Consider the following 25,873-nt stretch of genomic DNA (forward strand, 5'->3'; position numbering starts at 1 on the left):
TTTAAAACATTCATGCCCACCTGACTCCACAGGACCAGTGATTGCTCACAGTTGTTTATTTAACTGGATTCAAATGATGGATTTATGGTAAGATAATATGGATTTCAAAACTTTCTGCACCGAGATAAACTTATAGAAATGTTACAATATGTCTGAACAGGATTCACCTTGAGATACTAAAAAGGGTAAGATATCAGTTACAAAAGAACCCCTATCAGAGCAACATGAATTCTGCTAAAATTGAAGTAAGGACAAACATCAAATTGATGGGGAAGCTTTGGTGGAAGAATGGTGAAATCACTGGTGCTTTACAAAAGTTCATAGAAAGAATGCCCCAGAGAAATCAGCCGTTTACAAATGGATCACTCATTTTAAGAAAGGATGAGATGATGTTAAAGATGTAAAGCCCACAGGACAGACAATCCACATCAATCTGTGAAGAAAAAGTTAATTGTATCCATGTCCTAATGGAAGAGGACCAACTATTAATGGCAGAAACAACAGCTAAATCATTGACATCCTACTTAGTTCAGCTTACACAATTCTGACTGAATCATGAAAGTTGGTCAAACTCTACCTGATGGGTACCAAAATCCATGTGCCCAAATCAGCCGCAGACAAGAGCAGAGCTTTTAGTGGACATTTTAAACAAGTAGGATCAAGATCCTGAAATGATTCTTTGAAACACTGTAACAGGAGATGAAACCTCAAAATTTGCTGAGGCTAACTTCAGGTCCTATCCTAAGATGATATCTTACAAATTTTCAATACTTGTCTTAAAAGAATTTCTACTATCTAATTATTGAATGGCATGTTTGTATTAGTCCGTTTTCATGCTGTTGATAAAGACATACCCGAGACTGGGTAATTCATAAAGAAAAAGAGGTTTAATGGACTCACAGTTCCACATGGCTGGGGAGGCCTCACAATCATGGCAGAAGGAGAAAGGCATGGTAGCAGGCAAGAGAGAATGAAAGCCAGGCGAAAGAAGAAAATCCTCTTATAAAACCATCAGATATCTTAAGGCTTATTCACTACCACGAGAACAGTATGGGGGAACCATCTCCATGATTTAATTTTATCCCACTGGATCCCTTCCACTACACCTGAGAATTATGGGAGCTACAATTCAAGATGAGATTTTGGTAGGGGCACAGCCAAACCATATCAATGTTTCATTTCAAGGTTGTTAATCATATGAGCTTTCCAAATTATCTCTCTTTGCTGACTTTTTAATCTGTTTGATATATAAACTGCTGAAAATTGTGTTAAAAGAGACCGCTATGACTATAGATTTATAAATAATTACATAGACTTTTATCCTATTTTGCAGCATATATTTTGAGGTTGTGCTATTAAATGTGTCCATGTTCAGAATTTTTATGTATTTCTGATGTATTAAACCCTTTATTATTGTGTAGTGACCCTACTTATCTCTAGTAATGCCCTTTTCAAAAAATTATCTTTAGTCTGGTGTTTATACAACAAAGCCAGCTTTGTTTTGACTTCCCAGTTTTTATATCAATGTATTTTAGGACTATATGTTACAAATAGGACATACAATATTTCTTCTTATCGAATCTGAAAATCTTTATCATAACTGAAGAATATGTCCCCTATATGTAACATTTTTATCTGACTGTTTTCAAGATTTTCCTTGGTTTTTAAGCATTTTGATTATGATGTGCCCAGCAAGGAGGGTAGTTTTGTTCACATTTATCCTATGTAGGGTTTGCTGAGATTATTGAACTTGTAAATATGTATCTTTATAAAATTTATAAGAATTGCATTATTTCTTTAAACAAATTAGCCCCACTCTCTCTTTCCTTTCCTTCTGAGAATCCAATTATATGTATGTTAGGCCTTTCAGTGTTGTCACACAAACTAATAAAACCTTTTCATAAATCATTAAAAAAATTTTTTTCGGCTGACCGTGGTGGCTCACACATGTAATCCCAGCACTTTGGGAGGCCCAGGCAGGCAGATCACCTGAGGTCAGGACATCAAGACCAGCCTGACCAACACAGGAAAACCTCATCTCTACTAAAAATACAAAAATTAGCCACACATGGTGGTGCACACCTGTAATCCCAGCTACTCGGGAGGCTGAGGCAGGAGAATTACTTGAATCTGGGAGACAGAGGTTGCAGTGAGCCAAGATCATGCTACTGCTACTGGGTGACAGAGTGAGAGCCTGTCTCTCTCTCTCTCTCTCTCTCTCCTCTCTCTCTCTCTCTCTCTCTCTCTCTATATATATATATATATATATAAAATATAATATATATATATATATAAAATATATATAAATATATATATAAATATAAAAGCCAGGCACAGTTGCTCACTCCTGTAATCCAAGCACTTTGGGAGGTCAAGGTGGATAGATCATTTGAGGTCAGGAGTTTGAGACCTGCCAGCCTGGCCAACATGGTGAAATCCCATCTCTACTAAAAATACAAAAATTAGCTGGGCGTGGTGGTGGGTGCCTGTAATCCTAGCTACTCAGGAGGCTGAGGCAGGAGAATCACTTGAACCCAAGAGGTGCAGTTTGCAGTGAACTGATATCACACTACTGCACTCCAGCCTGGGTGGTGGAGTGAGACTCCATCTCAAAACAAAAGTATATAAAATATATTTTTATTTATTTATATATTATTAAATATTTATTTATTAATAATTTTTTTCAAAATGGTTATATTCTATTGGCATATTTCCAAATTTACTGACCCATCATCTATGTTCTGCTGTTAATATCCAGTTGGTTCAGATATTTTGTTTTTCATTTCTGAAATTTTCTTTTTTTAAGGTTTCTATTTCTTTTCCTATTTCTTTTCATTCACTGCTAAAATATTTACTTTCAGTGAATTTCATTCATTGCTAGAATGTCACTGAGCAAAGTTGTAAGAACTATTATAATCTCGGCCTGCTGATTCCAACATCTGGGTCAGATTAGAATAGATGTCTGTTAACTATCTTTTCTCTTGAGATTGAGTCATATTTTAATGTTCATTTTTATGTCACATAATTCTGTGCTATGTTCTGGGCATTGTGAATGCTCTGTGGTTAAGACTGAATTATCTTACATTCCCCTGGAAAGAGTGATTTTTGTTTTGTTCTGTTTCACTTTAGCAGGTAATTAACTTGACTGAAATCAAAAGAAAGTCTTTGTCTTTTGGACTGCAGTTCAAATATCAGTTCAGTTATTTTTATCCTTAGCTCAATTGCTTACTGTCTTCCCTATGCATATGTGGTTCAGTTAAGAGGTTATAAAACAATTTTAGGTTTTCTTTCACCGAGTTCTTTACTTTTTGGAATTCTTCTCCCACTTTCTGGAAGCTACAGTGGTCTGGAACTCTGTTCTTTGCTTCTTTAAGCTACCTGCATTTTCTATTGGAGTTATAGCTACCACACACTGCATGAGCTATGACCTGGTCTCAGGCTAAAGCCATAAAAATAAAGAAATTCATACTATGTTGTTCATTTCTTCCATGTGCTGACCCCTCTTCAAAAATGTCTGCTTTTCTTGACTGAAGAGTAGTTAGAAAGGGGGCAAATGAAAAAGTGGGAGGCCCAATTTAAGGGTCCAGGAAACATATCTTAATGCCTAGAAATAGAATAATGGAAGTGGAGATGAAAAGCAATAGATAAACACGTTTCTTTTCTTGAGTTAGAAACAAGACTTGGATTCTATCCAAGAAGATCTGAGAACACCAGAGTCTAAATATAGTAGTCAATGTATTCGAAGTCAAAGGTATTCAATGGATTCCTTTCCTGTTTCTTATTAGTCTCTTCTTTTTATTCCCACCAGATTCTCCAAACCCTTAAAAGCCAGAAGCTTTTGCTGGTGAAGGGGAGAGAGAGAAGGTGGAGTAAAGAAGTCAACCAGATTCTCTCTTTTTCACAGCAGGTTTCCCATGAAGACTCCAGTCTAAACCTGGGGAGAAAGAAGCCTAAATTGGAGAAAGTGGTGAAAGAAGCCCTCTCTGAAGAGATGACATTTGTCTCAAGAGCTGAATGAAGGGCATAGTTCTACAAACATACGATTAAACATGTGGATTACTACATTAGGATTTCCCTTGGAAATTCGTATTTATTTGTGTATTTTATTGTTGCTTGTAAATAGCTTTTGTTTTAAGCACCTGACCAGACTGTGTTTGTTTTAGGTTGTGGCCCAGGCAGTGTTATTCATGTGTATGAACACAGCTGGAATCTTCATCAGTTACCTGTCAGACCGGGCCCAGCGCCAAGCTTTCCTGGAGACTCGGAGGTGTGTGGAGGCCAGGCTGCGCCTGGAGACAGAGAACCAAAGACAGGTACCAACTGACAAGGCTGTGTGTTTTAGTTATCACCTAGCCAGTCTCTAACTTATACGGAGCTCCTGTTTTGCTCCCAAACACGTCCTGACTTGCAAGTGTTCTCTTAAAGTTTATGTCACAGGATTCCAGAGTTGGAAATAGTTGTGTTAGACTTACAGGTCAAAATGGGTTGGTCTTATTCTATCCACACTCAATTCATCGTTCCCTATAAGAAATAAAGTGATTACAGTCACAGATTTATTTCCTGACACCTTTCACTGACATCTGTGTTTGTGAACAAGGTCATGATGCCTCAAAACCATCAGCATGCCTGTCTTTGACCCTCTTTCTTTTAAACTGTAAATGTGTTATTTCAGATAAAAATGTTTACTGTCTACCAATTCAAATTAGAGTAAGCGCGTAGAAGAATCTTACACATGCCTAGTCTCTAAAACCACAACCTGATTTTTAGAAGGGATATACACACACAAAAATCCTGTGGACATGATGCCAACATCAGAATAAGGGATACAGTAGGAAAAGAAGTTGGATTGCAGGGGGCAATAATATGTTCCAATTTGGAGAGGTTAAGATAAAATAATTTTTTGGACATCCTGATTGGGTGGATATTATAGGAACTTAAAAGTAGTTTTGGCCTCAAATAATATATTTCTCCAAAATCAAATTTACTTTCAAAGAATAAAGATTTGTCCCTATTAAAGCTATTTATATATTTTAAATCCATGTATACCTTTGGCTCTGAAAACAATTTTCCAAGAGGAATATCAGGAATGTGTTGAAAATTGGTTTTAGCATCAATTTATAGCATCCCAAGTATATATGTTCTTGGAAATTTTATGCTTGTAGATATATTATTTTTATAATACGAGACCTTTTTTTAACTAAGACCTTTTTCTTAAAGTTATGTCTTATTATTTATAATACAGCACATTTCTTATTTAAGACTTTAGGTAATAATAGTTTGCAAAAATCATAAAGAAAGTAGCAGAGAAAGACTCAACACTTACTTCATGATTAATTTGCATCAAATCACCAGGGAGTCAGGGATCTTTGAAGTGAGTGAAGCCAGGTCTGGGTGATAATGGATGAGACGGACAGGTAGGGTACACCTGCCAGGACTCAACTCCCACTGCCATCTGCTGTCTCCTGGGGCAGAGGAAACTCCTGAGTTTTCAGATCTTACTTTGACTTTACAAAATTTAGAATAAGGAATTTCGAAGTTATTGCCTAAAATAATTCTGGAACCTCATAGTAATTTCTCTGAATAACCCTTGGAATAATTAAGAAAAATAACTTTAAGAAAGAAAACGCCCTGTACAATAAACATGAGTATCTCCCAGGACTATTGTATTATGTTCCTGTGCAAAACAGATCAGTTGCCAGACTGGCATGTCACTCTTTCCATGGGATCTGTGCTGGTTCAGAGAATGCTGCCATATTAATAATGTATTCAGCTGTTCTTAATGCTTTGTCACAACGAGAGCTGAAATTGTGGGTGAGTTGTCTGGGCTGCCTCTTATTTAGTGTTTATGATATATTGGAGACACTAAAAGTTATTGCCTTACCATCTCCATAAGACTTTTTGCTTCTTTTCCCATCCTTCAAGTTGGGTGTCTTGGAATCACTGTGATCTATTAATCTAAAATTGTGGAGGAATCATCCACCATTCCCTCTAATCTTTATTTATTTATTTTTTTTGAGTTGGCAGAAGGAGGAAGAAAATAATAATATACAGAGGTAAGAGAAAGCGACAACTAGAATGTAGTGAAAGACCACTAGAGTTTGGGTCATGGCTCTTATTACTTCCTAGTTGGACCACCTAAGCTATTAAACTCTTCACCATAGGTTCCTTTTTTATACATGGGCCAATATCTTTCTCTTCTGCATTACATTTGCCTCAAATGAGATACTATGTAGAAAGCAATACAAACAGATAAGTCAGTTTCATTGATTTCTTGGATAAAATACAAGAAAAGACTATCTTTTGTGGAAGGTGCTTTGTTCCTAGGATGGAGTAAAATATTGTGTAGGCTTCTTTTAGTCCTATATTCACAACTATGATATTTGTGGCATGTTGACCACCTTTTATTTACTCAAGGGTATTGTCTGAGATAGCTGACTCTACAGCATCAGTGCTAAAGTTACTTTCCACTGGCATTTGATCCCTGCTTCAGGTTTCCATTATCCTTGAGAACTTCCTCAGTAATAGATGGGCAGTGTAGTCTGGCAGAGAAAACATAGACTTTCAAATGAGATTGCCCTGGATTAGTAATTTTTGCTTAGTTACTATTTTAGTGAGCTTGAGCAAACTCTGAGTCTTAGTTTCCCCATCAATGCCATGGGAATAATAACATCCTTCCTGAAAAGTCTCCTTAATGGTTAGAATTACTTTGTGTGAGATGCCCTTGCAAGTCAGTGAAGAGTTCCTATTAGCATTATTGTGTGTAATGATTTATATGAATCAGTCAACATAGTTCAGTCCCAAGAGGACTCATGTGAGAATTTATTATGGATTGACTTGGCTCAGTTGTAATAACTTAGGGTTATTTATATGGAGGTAAATCAGGATGATGGCTCTCCTTAAGTGCATAGCAACCAGAATCATCATTAGGTCCCATCCATGTCTTTTAAAATATCATGTGTCATTGACAAATGAATTCTCATCTACCTCTTATCAGAACTAATTATAATGACATAACTGTTAAAAATTCTATACCCTGTGAAGGAGATGCTGTAAGAACCGAAGTGACAGCAGATACCTTTTCCTTGGATAATGATCCTAAATAAGATTGATGGTAATATTTTGCAATTATAAATTGAGAATCAAATAGGTTATATTCAACAGAAATGACCATGTTTTGTGAGATTTTTCATGCATTCATGATTTTTATCTCATGGTAGGATACAAAAAAATTAATCATTTAATTTGTTCAACTGTGAATTAATTTCTTTATGGAGGGTCTATTATGTGTCAGGAGCCCTGCTGAGCATTGGGAATATAATGCTGACCAGCAATCAGTTTCTGGCCTTAAAGAGTTTACCTGGTGTAGAAGATTAATGGCTACACGGACACGTATGTCAATAGTGTATGAGTCAAAACTAACCTAGAAAAATAATTTTACCTGAGCTGACATGTGAATAGGACTCAGCTCAGTGGAGAGGCAGTAAAGAGTACACCATAAAGAGCAAAAAACACATGCAAAAATCTTGAAGGAAGAGAGGAAGTAGTTTGTTGGAAGGATTTATGAGAATTCCCATGATCACTCATTCATTCATTTATTCTTCTATCTATTCACCCATTCATGCTGTAGAGAGACAGCCAAATAAGACTCAGTCTTTACTCTGAATTGGACCTGGAGGATGAGTATGACTTTAATTCTTAGAAGAGAGGAAGGAAAGAAATTAGCAAAGATACCGATGACAAGATACGTATGACCTAGTAAAGGACAGCAATGCCGGACACTAGGTTTTCTCTGACATCCTGAAGCAAATTGTGAACCTGTTAAGTGGAACCTTACTGCTTTCCATTCAATAACAGCTATATATTTCCTGAGTGTTAACTATGCACCAGGCATTATTCAAAGTGCTGTGTACACCAAAGTGAAGAAATTCTTTGTCAGATCTCTATTACAGCATGCCACATGGATCTCAATCATTGCATGTCTCTTTCCCCAAACTGCTATTTCACCACCCTGTGCCATGTATTAATAGTTCTGGGAAATGCACCTCCCTCCTAATGTGTCTCTACTCTTCTGCCTCAGCATTCCTTTCTCCACGAGGCTTGCTTTTGTCTCCCAGGTAGAGTTGAGATGGTTTTCTTGTACTCGCCACATGCCATGATAGTTAAGTCTATTAAAGAATGTGTCCCACTTTATGACATATACTAATCTGTGCTTCTCTCTCTCCACAACCTCTAAAGACTAGTTAAAGGCAGCTACTCTATATAATTCAATGGATTCTCTGGTTTTTATCTAGCGTAGTGGCTGAAATGTAGGATCTTCTGAGTAATATTTATTTAACTAGTTATATTGAATTCAAACTTTTGCTCCTAGCTTCACTTCTACCTACATGAATATTATAATAACTCCTTTGGGTAAAAATAAAGATACCTGTGCCCGTTGTGCCCTTCATTTAAAATCTTAGTGGGAAGAGCCAATTCAGGAGAGACTGAGACAGGCTGAGCTTGCATCTTAAGCCGACTTGTTAGGGGAATTTTCCATCTGGAAGCTACATCTTGAAGCATCTTTCTTTAGGGAGTTAGATTCTAATTATTATAGTTCTCATAATCCTGCTTCTTCTCCCAGATGATGCAAGTGGCCCATATTTATTTTAAATATTAAAATGAATTAATTGTTTTTCTTTCAGCTTGGAGAATTGTATAAACCTCGTTATGGTAATCATGGCATTTCAAGGTGTCTCAGAAGCTCTGGGGGCACTGGAATAAAGTTTCTGATGATACCATATGTTGCAGCAGCAGGAAGATTATTTTTAAATGCAGCAGATGTTTTAGCTGTATTAAAGCAATTCTGTTAAACTTAAATATCTTTGTTAGACAATATTGGTGTAAACTGGTTGTTCGGACAGTAGATTGAGAAAGCTGGGTTTCCTACTGAGTTCTGAGTTGATTCATTTGATTCATTTTGGTGCCTTTTAACATCCTGGGGACTTTTTAAAGTTAAAAATAATATTGACCAGTACAGTAGAGCGTTGTCACTGTTAATTCATTCAGAGAATCAAAGTTGACCTAAAAGTGGTAGAACCTTAGCATCTTTATTCTTTCTGCTCCAACTAGATAGGTCTTCTCATTATACTCCAAAATCCTCTTACTTCCAAGTCATTTTCTGTTATTCTTCATTCCTTACATTCAAAGCCACCCACTGACCACCCATCATGTTCAGCCTTATATGTTATCAACATCTTTCATATTCATTATTCTTTAGTTTATACTGAAATATTCAGTTTCCTACACATTCTCCTTACCCTCTACACTCATGCCTTTGTTTACATGTTTTTCCCTACCTAGTGTAACCTTCCTTTCATCCCTGTACCTTATCCATCCTTCAAAACTCAGCTCAAATGTCACCTCCATGAGAGTTTCATTCATGCATTTCTGTATGGAATTAATCTCTTTATATATTCTGCTATACCCTTGGCTTATTTTTGCCTCCTCATATCCTTGATTTTTACAGCACTTGGTATTGCTGAGTCACCCCCCAACACCCTTTCCTTGAAGCACTCTCCTCTCTTAATTTTACTATGGGGCACTTGATTTTCTTTCCAGTCTCAGATTCCTGTTTCCTTCACATATCCCTCCTCCTCCTCTAAACCCTTAAATGTAGGCATCCTTCAAGGGCCTCTCCTTGACCCCTTCTTTTTTGTTCATCTCTTAGTTCTCTTTAGGTGCTATATCATGGCTTTAATCATCACTTCCTGATTGCTCCCACATCAGCATTCTTTTCTGAGCTCCAGATGCCCACCACCAGCACCAGCTCGATAGCCTCCTCAGCATGTCTCACACATATCATCAGCTCAGCCTGTTCATGATCCTCCCACCCCCTGAAAAAGTACTCCTCTTTCTCGGTGATACACCCTTGTACCTGATCCATTCACATCAACCGTGGTCCCTATCCCTGTGGGTGCTATCTTCACCATTTATGCACACATTTTTTCTATATTTCCTTTACTAGTACTGCCTGGTTTAAGTCCTCTCACAAAATAGCTTTCTAATTGGTGTTAACCAGTTTCTAACCAGTGTATACTAATCTAGCCACCTGTAGTCACTCGCCTTAACATTCTTCTTGAAAAATAAATCTATTTCCCTTTTCTCCATTTTCCTTATAATCTATGAAATTAAAACAATAAACTAAACAAACTTACTGAGCTCTGCGGGGCATGAAGTCAAAGCCACTGCTTTCTTTCACCTATTGTTGTCCCTCTCTATCTGACGTTGAGATGGTGAGGGAGGAATCCACTGGTTTCTTTTCTCCAGAGAGCAGGATTCATACGTTAGAAGTCATTGTACATACATTCTCCAGACCTTTCTGTGGGATAAGAATTTGATTCCTCCCCACAGGCAGTCTACCCCACAGGGAGCCCACTCAAGCAGTCTCCTCTCCTCCCCACAGGGAGCCCACTCATGCAGTCTCCTCTCCTCCCCACAGGGAGTCCACTCATGCAGGCTCCTGTCCTCCCTACAGAGAGCCCACTCATGCCATCTCCTCTGTCCCCCACAGGGAGCCCACCCATGCAAGTTCTCATCCTCTTCACAGGGAGCCCACCCATGCAGGCTCCTCTCCTCCCCACAGAGAGGCCACCCATGCAGGCTGCTGTCCCTTTCCCCCTTATAGGAAGCCCAGACATTCAGGCTGCTGTCCTCCCTGCAGGGATTCCACTGATGCAGTGAGCCCACAGTAGCCAGCTACTCTGCCTCTGGCTGGGCAACTGTGGCTATAGAGCAGAAATAAAAAATAGGAAGCTCACGTCTGCTTCCTTTGCAGCCAAGTCTCCCATTCGTTTGCCAATAATAAAGTGGCTGCTTTGATTGAATGATTTGATTTAGTCGATTCCTGTCTGTTTTCCGTATCTATTTCTCACTTGGTTCATTTGAGAAGGGAGGTGTATGACTAACTCACATCTCAAAACCCCAGCACAGAGTATTACACCTGTCAGGATCATCTTCTTAGTGCCCAATTTGGATTATATAAGACCTCACACTAATTGCAAGAAAGCCCCAGGATTGCTACTGCCCATAGAACCCACCCAATTTCATTTACTGTGCCTCACAGCCCATTCACCACCTGGCTCCAGCGTGACATTCCAATCATTTCACTTGCTACCTCCCACTTTGTACCCCAACACCTCACACAGCCCAGCAAAGATGCCCTGCATGTCTATGACTGGGATTTCTTGCTGGTCGTTCCCTATCTGTCTCCATCCCTCTCTGCTTCTCTGCCATTTTCTTTGCCCCTGGAGTGTGGCCTTTATGGATCTCATCAACAGACTCATTATCCTCTGGCTTCTGGTTGGGTTCAGCCAGTGGGAGGTACTGGACGTGAACTAGAGTGTGGGAGGACAGAGACGTCAATGCATTTATCTTCCCATATCCTACCCTGCTGGATTGTAGATTGACAGTGGCTGCATTTATCCACCAAAAGCCATAGTTCCTAACAGGCAGCCCTCGCTTAAAGTGAAGGATTTGCCAGATTCCAAGGGTGTTTGTAGCTGCCAGCCCTTCCTAACCTTGGGGTGCTTTACCATTCATTGTTGAGTACCTTAATTTTTCAATAACTCTCTTTCATTATCCCTTTTGAGGTACCAGCTATGTCCTGCCAGGAACCTGAATGACATGCCACTGTTGCTCCATTAGGATGAGATGTTCCACTCCCACTCTGTATATATTTGTGAGGCAGTTCAGCAGAGCACAAAGACACTGGGCTAGAAGTCAGAAAATCTCTACTCTGTCCAGTATGGCAGCCACTAGCCCTGTGTGTATATTTAGCACCTGCAATGTGCCTGTCTTAAAATGAGACATGCTGTGCATGGAAAATACACACCAGATTTTAAAGACAATCCAAAAAAAGAAGAAATGCAAAATATCTCATTAATGACTTTTTACAAACTAATTGAATGTTCATTATACATTGAAATGATATTTTGAATATATTTGGTTAAGTAGAATATACAATTAAAATGATTTTCAACTGTTTCTGGCTAATTTTTTATAGAATTTTTAAATTGGGAATTTTTAAATTGTATATGTGGTTCACGTTGTATTTCTACTGGACAGTATTGACCTAGATGCTTGTCCCATTTCTATTTCTAACTTGCTAGTGTGACTCTGAGCAAGTTGTCAAACCATTTTGTATGTGAGTTTCCTCATCTCTCAATTAGAAATGATAATTCTCGCCCTAACCCACAGGAGTGTTTTGAGAGACAAATAACATAATGCCTGAAAAAGTGTTATTTCAGCTGTAAAGAACTCTACAAATGTTAGGGCTATTTCTGTGAAAATCTCACCAACGCCCCAATCTGATGCTCAGATCCCCCCCCCCTTATGAAGCCTCCTCTAATGTTTCCTGTTGTAAGTTATTTCTTTCTTTTTGGCACTGAGACATTTTTCATTAACATGGGTTTTTCACATGCTGTTTTATATCAGGGTTAGCACCATAGTTCCCTCCAATCACCAGGAAGGTTTTGAGTGGCAAGCACAGTACCAGTGTTAATGGCCTCTGATCTCCCTGTAACAACTGACTTCACTCGAAGAACTGTGTTTACCCGATGTGGGTGGGACACCAGCTCTTGCATTCCATCTGGCTGCCTGGTTCTTTGCAATTTTCCTAGCACATTATTTGCGTTTTCTGGCATGATGGAAGAAGGGAAGGCTTTGAAGAAAAACAAACCTGTATTTGATTCAGAGCTCTAAGTCTATATCTGGGTGACTGTGTTTATACCAACCTTAGATTCAACATCTGTCGAAGATAATAAACCCTACATCTCAAGCTAGTTGTCAGAAAATCAAGCAATATATACAAAGCATCTGACCCATTGGCTGACATAGTGGGGCCTCAATAGTTGAGAGCTGGGGGTCATGGCTGATCCTTGAACTGTTGGATCACCTGGGCCATATCCTAAGTTTCAAAGGAAAAGATATTCTGATTCTAGTAACAACAGTTTTTCTTCTTGTTATTTGTGTTCTACTTCAAATTTGGCATCCATAAGCAATACAGATTGTTAATGCTACCCCTGATTCAGTTCATGACCCTATGCTCATGTGCAATTATAATTTGCATACAGAGGCCATCCAGAAAGCACAAATCAATCACCATCAGAGGCCTCAACACCTTTGATCTAGCCTGGAGAAGATGGAGGAGCCGCTGAAGAACTCTGTGGGGGCTTTTTATCTTGAAAGTCTGTGCAGATAATTTTGACTAAAGAAATTGAAATTGGAAACCTAATATAGCCTTACTATAAAATGCTGAAGAGAAGACATGCTCTGTTGCCTTGATACAGTTGAAGGCACTTTTCAAGAGTGGTAGTAAAATAGAGTAGGAGAAAAATAAAATAAGTATTTTTAAAATAATCCATGCCTAAAATAGCTTATTTTAGTGAGACTGGAGTAAGGGTCAGTTGACCAGAATTCTACATTTACTATTTTGCATGAGTTACACCCAAAATGGATTGGCTATAAAAGAGGTAAAATAATTTAAAGGCACTATCTCAGCTATCTTGGTGTAAAATCGTCCTAGAATTTTTTTTCTTCTAATCTTTTGCAAATGTCTTGCCCACAGCTCATTTGAAAGCAACGTTTTTAGAATGAAAATTTTGAGTATAGTATAGTATTCAACTCATTTTTCATAGAAACAAAAGCTTGCTTATCATAAACAGATTTGGAAACAAACATTACTGCCTCTTAGTAAAGATAGGACACAAGTTGCAGACGTGGGGGGTAGACTTGAAAGAACCAGCTAGCTATGAGCATTTAGTGTATACTGTTGACAGCCTTTCACAGTAGATAGGCTAGTGAATCACTTAAGCGGTGTAGGGAGGCCACTGTGATGCAGTGCTATTCTGTAAATTATTTATGAGAAGTCCAAAATTCCAAGTTGATCTTTTAAAAGCATTAATACTACTCTTGATCAGCCGTTGGAATCTAGAAAGTTGAGACAGAGGCTTAGAACTATGCCGTCAACGTGAAAGGAAACCTGGCATAGGGCAAAACCATTATTTAATCCTTCATTTGCTCAACAAGTATTGATCTTTCCTTCCCAAAACATTGCCCTTGCAGTATTCCCTTAGTGAACAAACAGCACCACTTGTCCACCAACTCTTCAAGCTCACACTACCCATCCTCTCCATTTTCCCTGACATTCAGTAATAATTATGAGCAGTTAATTCTCTTTCTCATCCATCTTTCATATTTTTTCCAATGTTTCTAACCCTACTTCCTTCTCCATTTCTCTCCTAGATCACTGTAACAACCCTTTCATTCCCTGAAATTCATTCTCCAGGCTGCAGCCAGAGTGATCCTTCTAAAAACTAGATCTAGTTAGGTCATCTCTATGACTTCTATACTGGGTTGAATAGTGTCCCCCTAAAATGCATGTTCCCCCAGACCTCAGAATGTGATCTTACTGGGAAATAGGCTCTTTACAGATTGATTCAAGATGAAATCACACTTGATTAGGGTGGGCCTTAATTCAATATGACTGGTATCCTTATAAGAAGAGAACACAAAGAATCCCAGAGGCAGACGCAGGAAGTGCACAAAAGAGCACCTTGTGAAGACAGAGGCACAGGTTGGAGCGAGGCATCTGCAAGGACCGCTGGTAGCCACCAGAAGCCAGGAGAGTGACATGGGACAGTTTCTCCATCAGGGCCCCGGAAGAAAAACCAACCCTGACAACACCTTCCTTTCAGACTTCTGACCTCCAAAACTGTAGGAGAATACATTTCTATTGTTTTAAACCACCACATTTTGTGGTAATTTTTTAATGCCAGCTTGGGATACGAATACAACTTCCTGTTGCCTTTAGAATGAAATCAGACCCATGTCTTACCTCTCTACCCTCCTTAAACGTTGCCTGGATGGAAGTAACAGAGACTGGCTCTGACATAGCATTTACTACGTGTGAGGTTCCGTACTTCACATAGATTACTTCATTTAATCCTCAGATAAACCCTCTGAAGTGGGTGAATTTTTTACCTCCATTTTATAGATGAGGAATTTGAAAAACAGAGAGGCTAAATGAGAGCTAGTAAGTTGCACAGTTGGTTCTCAGACCTAAACAGTCTTGCTCCAGAGCCCATATAACCAATTATTATGCTACGATGTCCTTCAACACGGGATGCTCTTCACAATCTACTCCCCTCTCCCTTGGGAGGGCCCTAGCCCTCCCTTCCACATCGGGCACACTCTTTTAGTCTCAAATGACGGGAAACTCAACTCATATTGGTTCTAGCAATAAGAAGAATGTATTGCCTCCTGTTACTGAATATCCAGGGGCAGGTGTACAATTGTCACAACAGGACTGTAATGTGATCAACAGGAATACACATAGTGATGTGGGAAAATTAGATGGGTTGTCTTAATATAGGGGAAAGATATCGTTCAACACACACTAAAGCTACCCAGAGGAAAAGACCCAGTGACCCATGAAGGTGGCAGCTTCCAGTGAAGGCTCCCACCAACAGTGATATGTCCTGACTAGACTGAGGATAGTGCGTTCTTCAGGAAGCTCCTTTTGCCCTTCTCACATGGGATTTTATGTTCATGTATCTCTTCCAAAGTGTTCTAAAGGCTCCAGCTTTCTCCTTTCCTACCCACCAAGTACAAGAAAACTGCTAATAATCACAGAACATCACTTATTCTGTGGTGGACTGTCTTCCTCCCCAACCAGCATTAGACTTGAGTTCTATTTCTAAGCAGGCTTCAGGCACAGCTTGGTCCAGGGGTCATCTAGTATGCTTGTTTTATCACTTCATTGTTCAGGACTCAGCAAAAGCATTAAAATCCAATCAAAATTCTACATTAATTGACTTTTTTCTCAGAGCTTTCCACTCAAGAGTTCTCTTCAGAGCTTTGGTGATAGTCAAATACATATTATCAAAAGCTATTTAGGTTATTGCATTATAGAATACATACTGTGGACCACGTCCTGAGTTAGGTGCCAGAATTAAAAACAAGAGGAGATTTTTAAATAGAATTTTTTTTTTGTAACAAACAAGAGTTTGGTAAGCTTGGCAGTTTCCAACTTAGTCTGAGAGTTATATATGTCATGCCTTCATATCTCCTCTGTTATATTACAAGTTCCTTGATCCATGGACGAATTGTGATTTTCCCCCTATAATATCTACCCTGGTATTTAAACATTCACTAACACTGTATCAAATGAGTAAAGTAATAATTAATTTAAGGAGCATTTCCAATAAGCATTTCTCTTTCCCCAAATATGTGATTATAATCATTTTTTATCACATAGTTCTTTTATTTATTTATTTATTTATTTATTATTATACTTTAAGTTCTAGGGTACATGTGCACAATGTGCAGGTTTGTTACACATGTATACATGTGCCATGTTGGTGTGCTTCACCCATTAACTCGTCATTTACATTAGGTATATCTCCTAATGCTATCCCTCCCCACCCCGGCTCCCCACAATAGGACCCAGTGTGTGATGATCCCTTCATGTGTCCAAGTGATCTCATTGTTCAATTCCCACCTGTGAGTGAGAACATGTGATATTTGGTTTTCTGTTCTTGCGATAGATTGCTGAGAATGATGGTTTCCAGCTGCATCCATGTCCCTACAAAGGACATGAACTCATCCTGTTTTATGGCTGCATAGTATTCCATGGTGTATATGTGCCACATTTTCTTAATCCAGTCTGTCACTGATGGACACTTGGGTTGATTCCAAGTCTTTGCTATTGTGAATAGTGCCACGATAAACATACGTGTGCATGTGTCTTTATAGCAGCATGACTTATAATCCTTTGGGTATATCCCCAGTAGTGGGATGGCTGGGTCAAATGGTATTTCTAGTTCTAAAACCTTGAGGTATCACCACACTGTTTCCCACAATGGTTGAACTAGTTTACAGTCCCACCAACAGTGTAAAAGTGTTCCTATTTCTCCACATCCTCTCCAGCACCTGCTGTTTCCTTATTTTTTAATGATTGCCATTCTAACTGGTGTGAGATGGTATCTCATTGTGGTTTTGATTTGCATTTCTCTGATGGTGAGTGATAATGAGCATTTTTTCATGTGCCTGTTGGCTGTATGAATGTCTTCTTTTGAGAAGTGTCTGTTCATATTCTTTGCCCACTTTTTGATGGGGTTGTTTGTTTTCTTCTTGTAAATTTGATTGAGTTCTTTATAGGTTCTGCATATGAGCCCTTTGTCAGATGAGTAGATTGCAAAAATTTTCTCCCATTCTGTAGGTTGCCTGTTCACTCTGATGGTAGTTTCTTTTGCTGTGCAGAAACTCTTTAGTTTAACTAGATCCCATTTGTCAATTTTGGCTTTTGTTGCCGTTGCTTTTGGTGTTTTAGACATGAAGTCCTTGCCCATGCCTATGTCCTGAATGGTATTACCTAGGTTTTCTTCTAGGGTTTTTATGGTTTTAGATCTAACATTTAAGTCTCTAATCCATCTTGAATTAATTTTCATATAAGGAGTAAGGAAAGAATCCAATTTCAGCTTTCTACTTATGGCTAGCCAATCTTCCCAGCACCATTTATTAAATAGGGAATCCTTTCCCCATTTCTTGTTTTTCTCAGGTTTGTCAAAGATCAGATGGCTGTAGATGTGTGGTATTATTTCTGAGGACTCTGTTCTGTTCCATTGGTCTATATCTCTGTTTTGGTACCAGTACCATGTTGTTTTGGTTACTGTAGCCTTGTAGTATAGTTTGAAGTCAGGTAGCGTGATGCCTCCAGCTTTGTTCTTTTGGCTTAGAATTTTCTTGGCAATGCAGGCTCTTTTTTGGTTCCATATGAATTTTAAAGTAGTTTTTTCCAATTCTGTGAAGAGAGTCATTGGTAGCTAAATGCGGATGGCGCTGAATCTATAAATTACCTTGGGCAGTATGACCATTTTCACGATATTGATTCTTCCTATCCATGAGCATGGAATGTTCTTCCATTTGTTTGTATCCTCTTTTATTTCATTGAGCAGTGGTTTGTAGTTCTCCTTGAAGAGGTCCTTTACATCCCTTGTAAGTTGGATTCCTAGATATTTTATTCTCTTTGAAGCAATTGTGAATGGAGTTCACTCATGATTTGGCTGTTTGTCTGTTATTAGTGTATAAGAATGCTCGTGATTTTTGCACATTGATTTTGTATCCTGAGACTTTGCTGAAGTTGCTTATCAGCTTACGGAGATTTTGGGCTGAGATGTTGGGGTTTTCTAAATATACAATCATGTCATCTGCAAACAGGGACAATTTGACGTCTTCTTTTCCTAACTGAATACCCTTGATTTCTTTCTCTTGCCTGATTGCCCTGGCCAGAACTTCCAACACTATGTTGAATAGGAGTGGTGAGAGAGGGCATCCCTCTCTTGTGCCAGTTTTCAAAGAGAATGCTTCCAGTTTTTGCCCATTTATTATGATATTGGCTGTGGGTTTTTCATAAATAGCTCTTATTATTTTGAGATATGTTCCATCAATACCAAATTTATTGAGAGTTTTTAGCATGAAGGGCTGTTGAATTTTGTCAAATGTCTTTTCTGCATCTATTGAGATAATCATGTGGTTTTTGTCTTTGGTTCTGTTTACATGCTGGATTACATTTATTCATTTGAGTATGTTGAACCAGCCTTGCATCCCAGGGATGAAGCCCACTTGATCATGGTGGATATGCTTTTTGATGTACTGCTGGATTAGGTTTGCCAGTATTTTACTGAGGATTTTTGCATCAATGTTCATCAGGAATATTGGTCTAAAATTCTCTTTTTTTGTTGTATCTCTGTCAGGCTTTGGTATCAGGACAATGTTGGCCTCGTAAAATGAGTTGGGAAGGACTCCCTCTTTTTCTATTGATTGGAATAGTTTCAGAAGGAATGGTACCAACTCCTCCTTGTACCTCTGGTAGAATTAGGCTGTGAATCCGTCTGGTCCTGGACTTTTTTTGGTTGGTAGGCTATTAATTATTGCCTCAATTTCAGAGCCTGCTATTGGTCTATTCAGATATTCAACTTCTTCCTGGTTTAGTCTTGGAAGAGTGTAAGTGTCCAGGAAATTATCCATTTCTTCTAGGTTTTCTAGTTTATTTGCATAGAGGTGTTTATAGTATTCTCTGATGGTAGTTTGTATTTCTGTGGGGTTGGTGGTGACATCCCCTTTATCATTTTTTATTGCGTCTATTTGATTTTTCTCTCTTTTCTTCTTATTAGTCTTGCTAGCAGTCTATCAATTTTGTTGATCTTTTCAAAAAACCAGTTCCTGGATTCATTGACTTTTTGGAGGGTTTTTTGTGTCTCTATCTCCTTCAGTTCTGCTCTGATCTTAGTTATTTCTTGCCTTCTGCCAGCTTGTGAATGTGTTTGCTCTTGCTTCTCTAGTTCTTTTAATTGTGATGTTAGGGTGTCAATTTTAGATCTTTCCTGCTTTCTCTTGTGGGCATTTAGTGCTATACATTTCCCTCTACACACTGCTTTAAATGTGTCCCCGAGATTCTGGTATGTTGTATCTTTGTTCTCATTGGTTTCAAAGAACATCTTTATTTCTGCCTTCATTTTTTTATGTACGCAGTAGTCATTCAGGAGCAGGTTGTTCAGTTTCCATGTAGTTGAGCGGTTTTGATTGAGTTTCTTAGTCCTGCATTCTAGTTTAATTGCACTGTGGTCTGAGATAGTTTGTTATAATTTCTGTTCTTTTACATTTGCTGAGGAGGGCTTTACTTCCAACTATTTGGTCAATTTTGGAATAAGTGTGATGTGCAGCTGAGAAGAGTGTATATTCTGTTGATTTGGGGTGGAGAGTTCTATAGATGTCTATTAGGTCCGCTTGGTGCAGAGTTGAGTTCAATTCCTGGATATCGTTGTTAACTTTCTGTCTCATTGGTCTGTCTAATGTTGACAGTGGGGTGTTAAAGTCTCCCATTATTATTGTATGGGAGTCTAAGTCTCTTTGTAAGTCTCTAAGGACTTGCTTTATGAATCTGGGTGCTCCTGTATTGGGTGCATATATATTTAGGATAGGTAGCTCTTCCTGATGAATTGACCCCTTTACCATTATATAATGGCCTTCTTTGTCTCTTTTGATCTTTGATGGTTTAAAGTCTGTTTTATCAGAGACTAGGATTGCAACCCCTGCTTTTTTTTTTTTTGTTTTCCATTTGCTTGGTAGATCTTCCTCCATCCCTTTATTTTGAGCTTATGTGTGTCTCTGCATGTGAGATGGGTCTCCTGAATACAGCACACTGATGGGTCCTGACTCTTTATCCAATTTGCCAGTCTGTGTCTTTTAATTGGACCATTTAGTCCATTTACATTTAGGGTTAATATTGTTATGTATGAACTTGATCCTGTCATTATGATATTAGCTGGTTATTTTGCTTGCTAGTTGATGCAGTTTCTTCCTAGCATCGATGGACTTTACATTTTGACATGTTTTTGCAATGGCTGGTACCTGTTCCTTTCCATGTTTAGTGCTTCTTTCAGGATCTCTTGTAGGGCAGGCCTGGTGGTGACAAAATCTCTAAGCATTTGCTTGTCTGTAAAGGATTTTATTTTTCCTTCACTTATGAAACTTAGTTTGGCTGGATATGAACTTCTGGGTTCAAAATTCTTTTCTTTAAGAATATTGAATATTAGCCCCCACTCTTTTCTGGCTTGGAGAGTTTCTGTCGAGAGATCTACTGTTAGTCTGATGGGCTTCCCTTTGTGTGTAACCCGACCTTTCTCTCTGGCTGCCCTTAAAATTTTTTCCTTCATTTCAACTTTGGTGAATCTGACAATTATGTGTCTTGGAGTTGCTCTTCTCCAGGAGTATCTTTGTGGCATTCTCTGTATTTCCTGAATTTGAATGTTGGCCTACCTTACTAGGTTGGGGAAGTTCTCCTGGATGATATCCTGCAGAGTATTTTCCAACTTGGTTCCATTTTCCCCATCACTTTCAGGCACACCAATCAGATGTAAATTTGGTCTGTTCACATAATCCCATATTTCTTGGAGGCTTTGTTCATTTCTTTTTACTTTTTTCTCTACACTTCTCTTCTCACTTCATTTCATTCATTTGATCTTCAATCGCTGATACTCTTTCTTCCAGTTGATCGAGTCAGTTACTGAAGCTTGTGCATTTGTCACATAGTTCTTGTGTTATGGTTTTCATCTCTATCAGTTCTTTTAAGGTCTTCTCTGCATTGATTATTCTATTTATCCATTCATCCATTCTTTTTTCAAGGTTTTTAGTTTCTTTGCGCTGGTTACATAGTTCCTCCTTTAGCTCTGAGAAGTTTGATCGACTGAAGACTTCTTCTCTCAACTTGTTAAAGTCATTCTCTGTCCAGCTTTTTTCCATTGCTGGTGATGAGCTGCATTCCTTTGGAGGGGGAGATGCACTCTGATTTTTTGAATTCCCAGCTTTTCTGCACTGCTTTTTCCCCATCTTTGTGTCTTTGATGATGGTGACGTACTGATGGGGTTTTGGTGTGGGTGTCCTTTCTGTTTGTTAGTTTTCCTTCTAACAGTCAGGATCCTCAGCTATAGGTCTGTTGGAGTTTGCTTGAAGTCCACTCCAGACCCTGTTTGCCTGGTTATCAGCAGTGGAGGCTGCAGAAGATAGAATATTGCTGAATAGTAAGTGTTGCTGTCTGATTCTTGCTCTGGAAGCTTCGTCTCAGGGGTGTACCCTGCCATGTGAGGTGTGAGGTGTCAGTCCCCCATTTCTGGTGGGGGATATCTCCCAGTTAGGCTACTCACATCATTATTGACAGATATTGAAGAATCATTTTTCTTCCCTCTTTAGTAAATTGGAGGCTAGTTTTTGCATGAATTTTCATATCCAACAGAGAATGTTCTTGTTGAACTCTATACTCCATTAACTCTTCTTTCTTCATTCTCACTGTCCAACTGAATTTGCAATTTAGATTTGTGGAAGCCATGTCTTTCATATATTAATTGCAGGGGTGTAAATATTTCATCTTTACAACCCCTGATTCCCCAACAGCTCAAAGCATTTTAGTTTTCACACCTATTATTCCAGAATCTCTTTGGAATATGCAAGAGACACATGATGCCTTGTGCTGACTTCTATGTAAACAGTCATTAATATTTCATTATAGTCATTTTCAGTTTCTCGACCAAGCACACTGCAAGCATGGTGAAGGCAGAGTGAAGCTTCTCCAGTGCTCTCCCCAGTGCAGAGCACAGGGCCTGCCACTAACTCATTCCTTACTACATGTTTGCTGAAGAACAGTTTGTCAGATGTGTGAATGAGTAGTGGAACATACTTCACAATAGATTAGATGGAGTCATGGAAAAGATTATGATTCAAGAGTCAGCCCCATGTGATCCACTGCACCAAAGAAAAGGATGAACTCTAAATCAGATTCTGCAGCACAAATTCTGAAAAGGAGAATTCACTAATGAATTCAGATGCCTGTGTGCACATCTGGGTGCTGCCACTTACTTGCTCTGTGGCCTAGGACAAGTACCTAACCTCTCTGTGCCTCAATTTACATATCTGTGGAATAGTAGTAATAAATACCCCTATCTCATTAGTTGTTATGAGGATTAAATCACATAATTCATGTGCAAAGCTTGAAACATAGTAGGTGCCCAATAAGAGCTCTCACTGGTAGTGATGTAGTCCCTATTTATTGCTTCTCTCCTTTAGGCATTTCTTTAATTGTGAAATACATATATTCCACAGAAAGCAAAATCCTCAGACTACCAGAGACTGAATTGATTTTAAATAAGTAAAGAGAGAAACCAATAGAGATGTTTGGAGTATGAAAAGAGGAAAAAAGCAAAGAAGGTTGGATTACACCTATGGATGATTGAAAAACCAAGAGGCCCACCAAATGAATGAGTATTACAAATATTGTCCAAGTGAACTCTGTTGATTCTGATATTTTCTGTTTTCAAGTATAAATAAGAAAGTTTGGACTGATCGTTGTTCTTCTCATGAGCAGAAAACTGACACAAGCTCACAGTTAAACACTGGTGTGAAAAGTGATAATTCCACTTACTAAGGTTCTGAGGAGGAGGTTACAAACACCATGTGCTCACACCCGACCCAGGCAGTTTCTCCAGGCAATGTGAGGAGATACAGTAGTAAAGGGGTGGAGCCTTCCAGCCTCTGTTCAATTTCTGTTTCGGAGTGCTGGCCTGAAGGGTCATGCTTTCTTGATAGTTGAGATGCAGCAGAAGCAGAATACGGCGTTGGTGTCCTGCGTGATGGGACAGGCTGGCCTTGAGCAAGGTAATCTCTGAGCTTCAGTCTCCTCATTTGTAAAACCATTTTAATAATTTCTACCAAGGTTGTTTTGAAATAAAATGAGCTCCATGTAAAGGTAATTTTTAACTGTAAACACACTACAAATGTAAATTACTTTAGAAATTTTTTAAATATTGTATTTGAGGAGGGTATATAATCTCCTGAGAATGCTGCAAGCAAAGGGCTTCTTATTTGAATTTTAAGTATCTTTCAACTTTCAAATTAGCTCCTCCAATTGATATTAAAATATAATCTTCTTGAATAAATGTGAAAAGCTCAGTTCCACATCAAGATAAAATATATATTCAATATTGTTTAAATTTCAGTAGATGAGTGCATAAAATATATATCAATGAACAAAAAAAGAATTCAGAATTATAAAAATTGCATTAGAAACTAAGAATTCACTGTGTAGAAGATGGTGTTCAAATAACCTCTGAAGCGTATATTATGGCATAGGGATAATCAGGTATCTATGGAAACTGTTGCATATTAATACTTGAAATAGGCAATAATTCGCTTTATCTGTCCACATGCAGCCATGGGTTAGGTAGTTCTCCAAGGTGTTAGCATCTTCCAACACTTACAATAATGAAATATAGTTTGCTTTATAAGAAGTGCCCTTATCATGAAGCCAATGATGGTTAAGCTTCAAAGGCCTTCACTCGCAAACCCCTTCTAAGGCCTTCAGAAGGACCCTAGCAAGTTTGCAGTTATGATTTTCACAGTTTTTCTTAAAGAGGATTCTCTTACCCCACCCCCCAAGTTATTTAAGTCTCAGGACCCACAAAACCTGTATCAACCACTACCCCTACCCCCTGGGAGGAGACAGAATGTTCTTGGGTGGGGGGGAAACTTACAATGTAAAGGTCTTTTCCACACCAGCATTTGCAGTTATCCAAAAGATATGTAGTGGGTTTTTTTTTTTCCAGCACACTGAAGCAATATTTTAGTAACTTTTACAAAATATCCTGTCCCCATCACCAATTATAGCATGTATTTTAAGGGATTTTGAAGTTACTATAGTATAAAATAAATTTTCAGAGTTGCGGGGAGTGTCACAGGGAAGTGTCCAATAGCTAACACCCCAATCTATCTGTGACTTCGGATCTTTCAGTGTTAGAATTCTTTCAGCAGAATTTCTGAGAGAATCTTAACTGTATTTATAGGCAACTTAATGGCTACATAGACAACAGACTTAGACTGGCCTGGTTTGGAATACCAGCTTTGCACCTCATTAGGTATATAAACTTGAGCAAAGAATGTAACTTCATGTGCTTCAGCTTTCTTATCTGTTACATTGGAATAATCCAGCCTGCCTCATTGAATCGCTGTGACACTTATTTGAAATAAATGCTTGTGGCTTAACTAATTTAGGGACTGACACCAACTGGTACCCCTTCCCCATCCCCTGTGTCACTCCTAGTGTCACCAGAGTTCAAGGTCCTTGCTTCTACAATGGACCTTGTTTTGTGTTTGGGAGGTTCCTGCTCCTGCATTCCCCACAGACTGTGTGTTCTTCAGGGCTGGTGACATATTTAGCTCCCAGCAGCACACTCAGAGTCTGTCACATGTCAGCATGATTACTGTTTATTGAAGAGAATTGAATTGAATAGTCAAACAGAGTCAAGTACGCATGTTCTTCGGGTATGGAATGGGGTGGTAGAGAGATATGTGGTGCAATATTTGCAAATTTATAGTCAGAAGAACTTCCAGGGTGTACGTAATTTCTAAGGGCCTGATGAATTTTAGAAAGGATTTTTGAGAGTGTTGATAAAATTATAAAATGCCTTCCTTCTCCTGTCACCTCTCCCAACATTAAACAAGAGGACAGCACTCTTCTTGCCCATGGGCCTCGGAGGTGGGTAAAATTCTCTCTTGATAGATCAAAACTTCTTTTCTAGACCTGGTGAAGCAGCTTCCCGTTTATTGTAAAGGGGATAGATCAGAAAACCACCATTGCCACAGCTGTTAGCTCCAGAGATATGTTGCCTTCTAGATCCACCCTGGCAATATGTGGACGATGGCCACGTTCTGAACAGCCACAAAACTCGTGACTAGACACTGGAGGGCTGCTATTTAAAAATCCAATATCTCTAACTGTGGTTGCCAGGCATGAAAAGCAGAAGTAGCTAAAAATGCTCTCCATTTAACCTTCACATTTTAAATCTTGCAGGAGTGCATCTAATTGGCAAAACTCAAGCACTATCCGGAAATGCAAGGATTTGGGGAAATTAAATCATTAGCTTTCCAGCCTCACCTATTCAGGAAGGAATACTCATGGTCTTTTTATTTTTTCAACTGCAACTCCCAGTAAGAAGTTCATTTTACTTGATGATTTCGTACACAAAGGCATACAGGCATATATAAAATAAATGAAATATTCACAAAAAAACTTACCTTTATAGTTATTAGAGTCTGATATTTTCTGTTTTATTCTATTTCATCTTTGCCTGCTGTGTATAATCCACTAAATTTGATTTCAAGCCCACAAATGTGTCATGAGCTCCAATTTAAAAAATGCTGCCCTGGCTGTGGTGGGAAGAGATGCGTAGGTCTTGGCTGCCATGCCCACCACAGTCCCTTATGCCCCATTCCAGCTGGATCTCATCAG

At 38.8% G+C, this 25,873-nt stretch overlaps 1 protein-coding gene across 3 annotated transcripts in view; it reads left to right on the plus strand.

The window, feature by feature from the left end:
* The window catches only part of LOC105492815 (adenylate cyclase 8), a 268,639-nt gene that overhangs the window by 52,805 nt on the left and 189,961 nt on the right, over positions 1–25,873 (plus strand). For all 3 annotated transcript variants that reach the window (XM_011760072.2, XM_011760073.3, XM_011760074.3), the window contains exon 2: positions 4,164–4,313. In XM_011760072.2, the coding sequence (XP_011758374.2) occupies positions 4,164–4,313 (150 nt within the window). The remainder of the gene's footprint in view (positions 1–4,163; positions 4,314–25,873) is intronic.

Source organism: Macaca nemestrina, chromosome 8, assembly GCF_043159975.1.
Source record: "Macaca nemestrina isolate mMacNem1 chromosome 8, mMacNem.hap1, whole genome shotgun sequence".
In the NCBI taxonomy this organism is placed as follows: domain Eukaryota; kingdom Metazoa; phylum Chordata; class Mammalia; order Primates; family Cercopithecidae; genus Macaca; species Macaca nemestrina.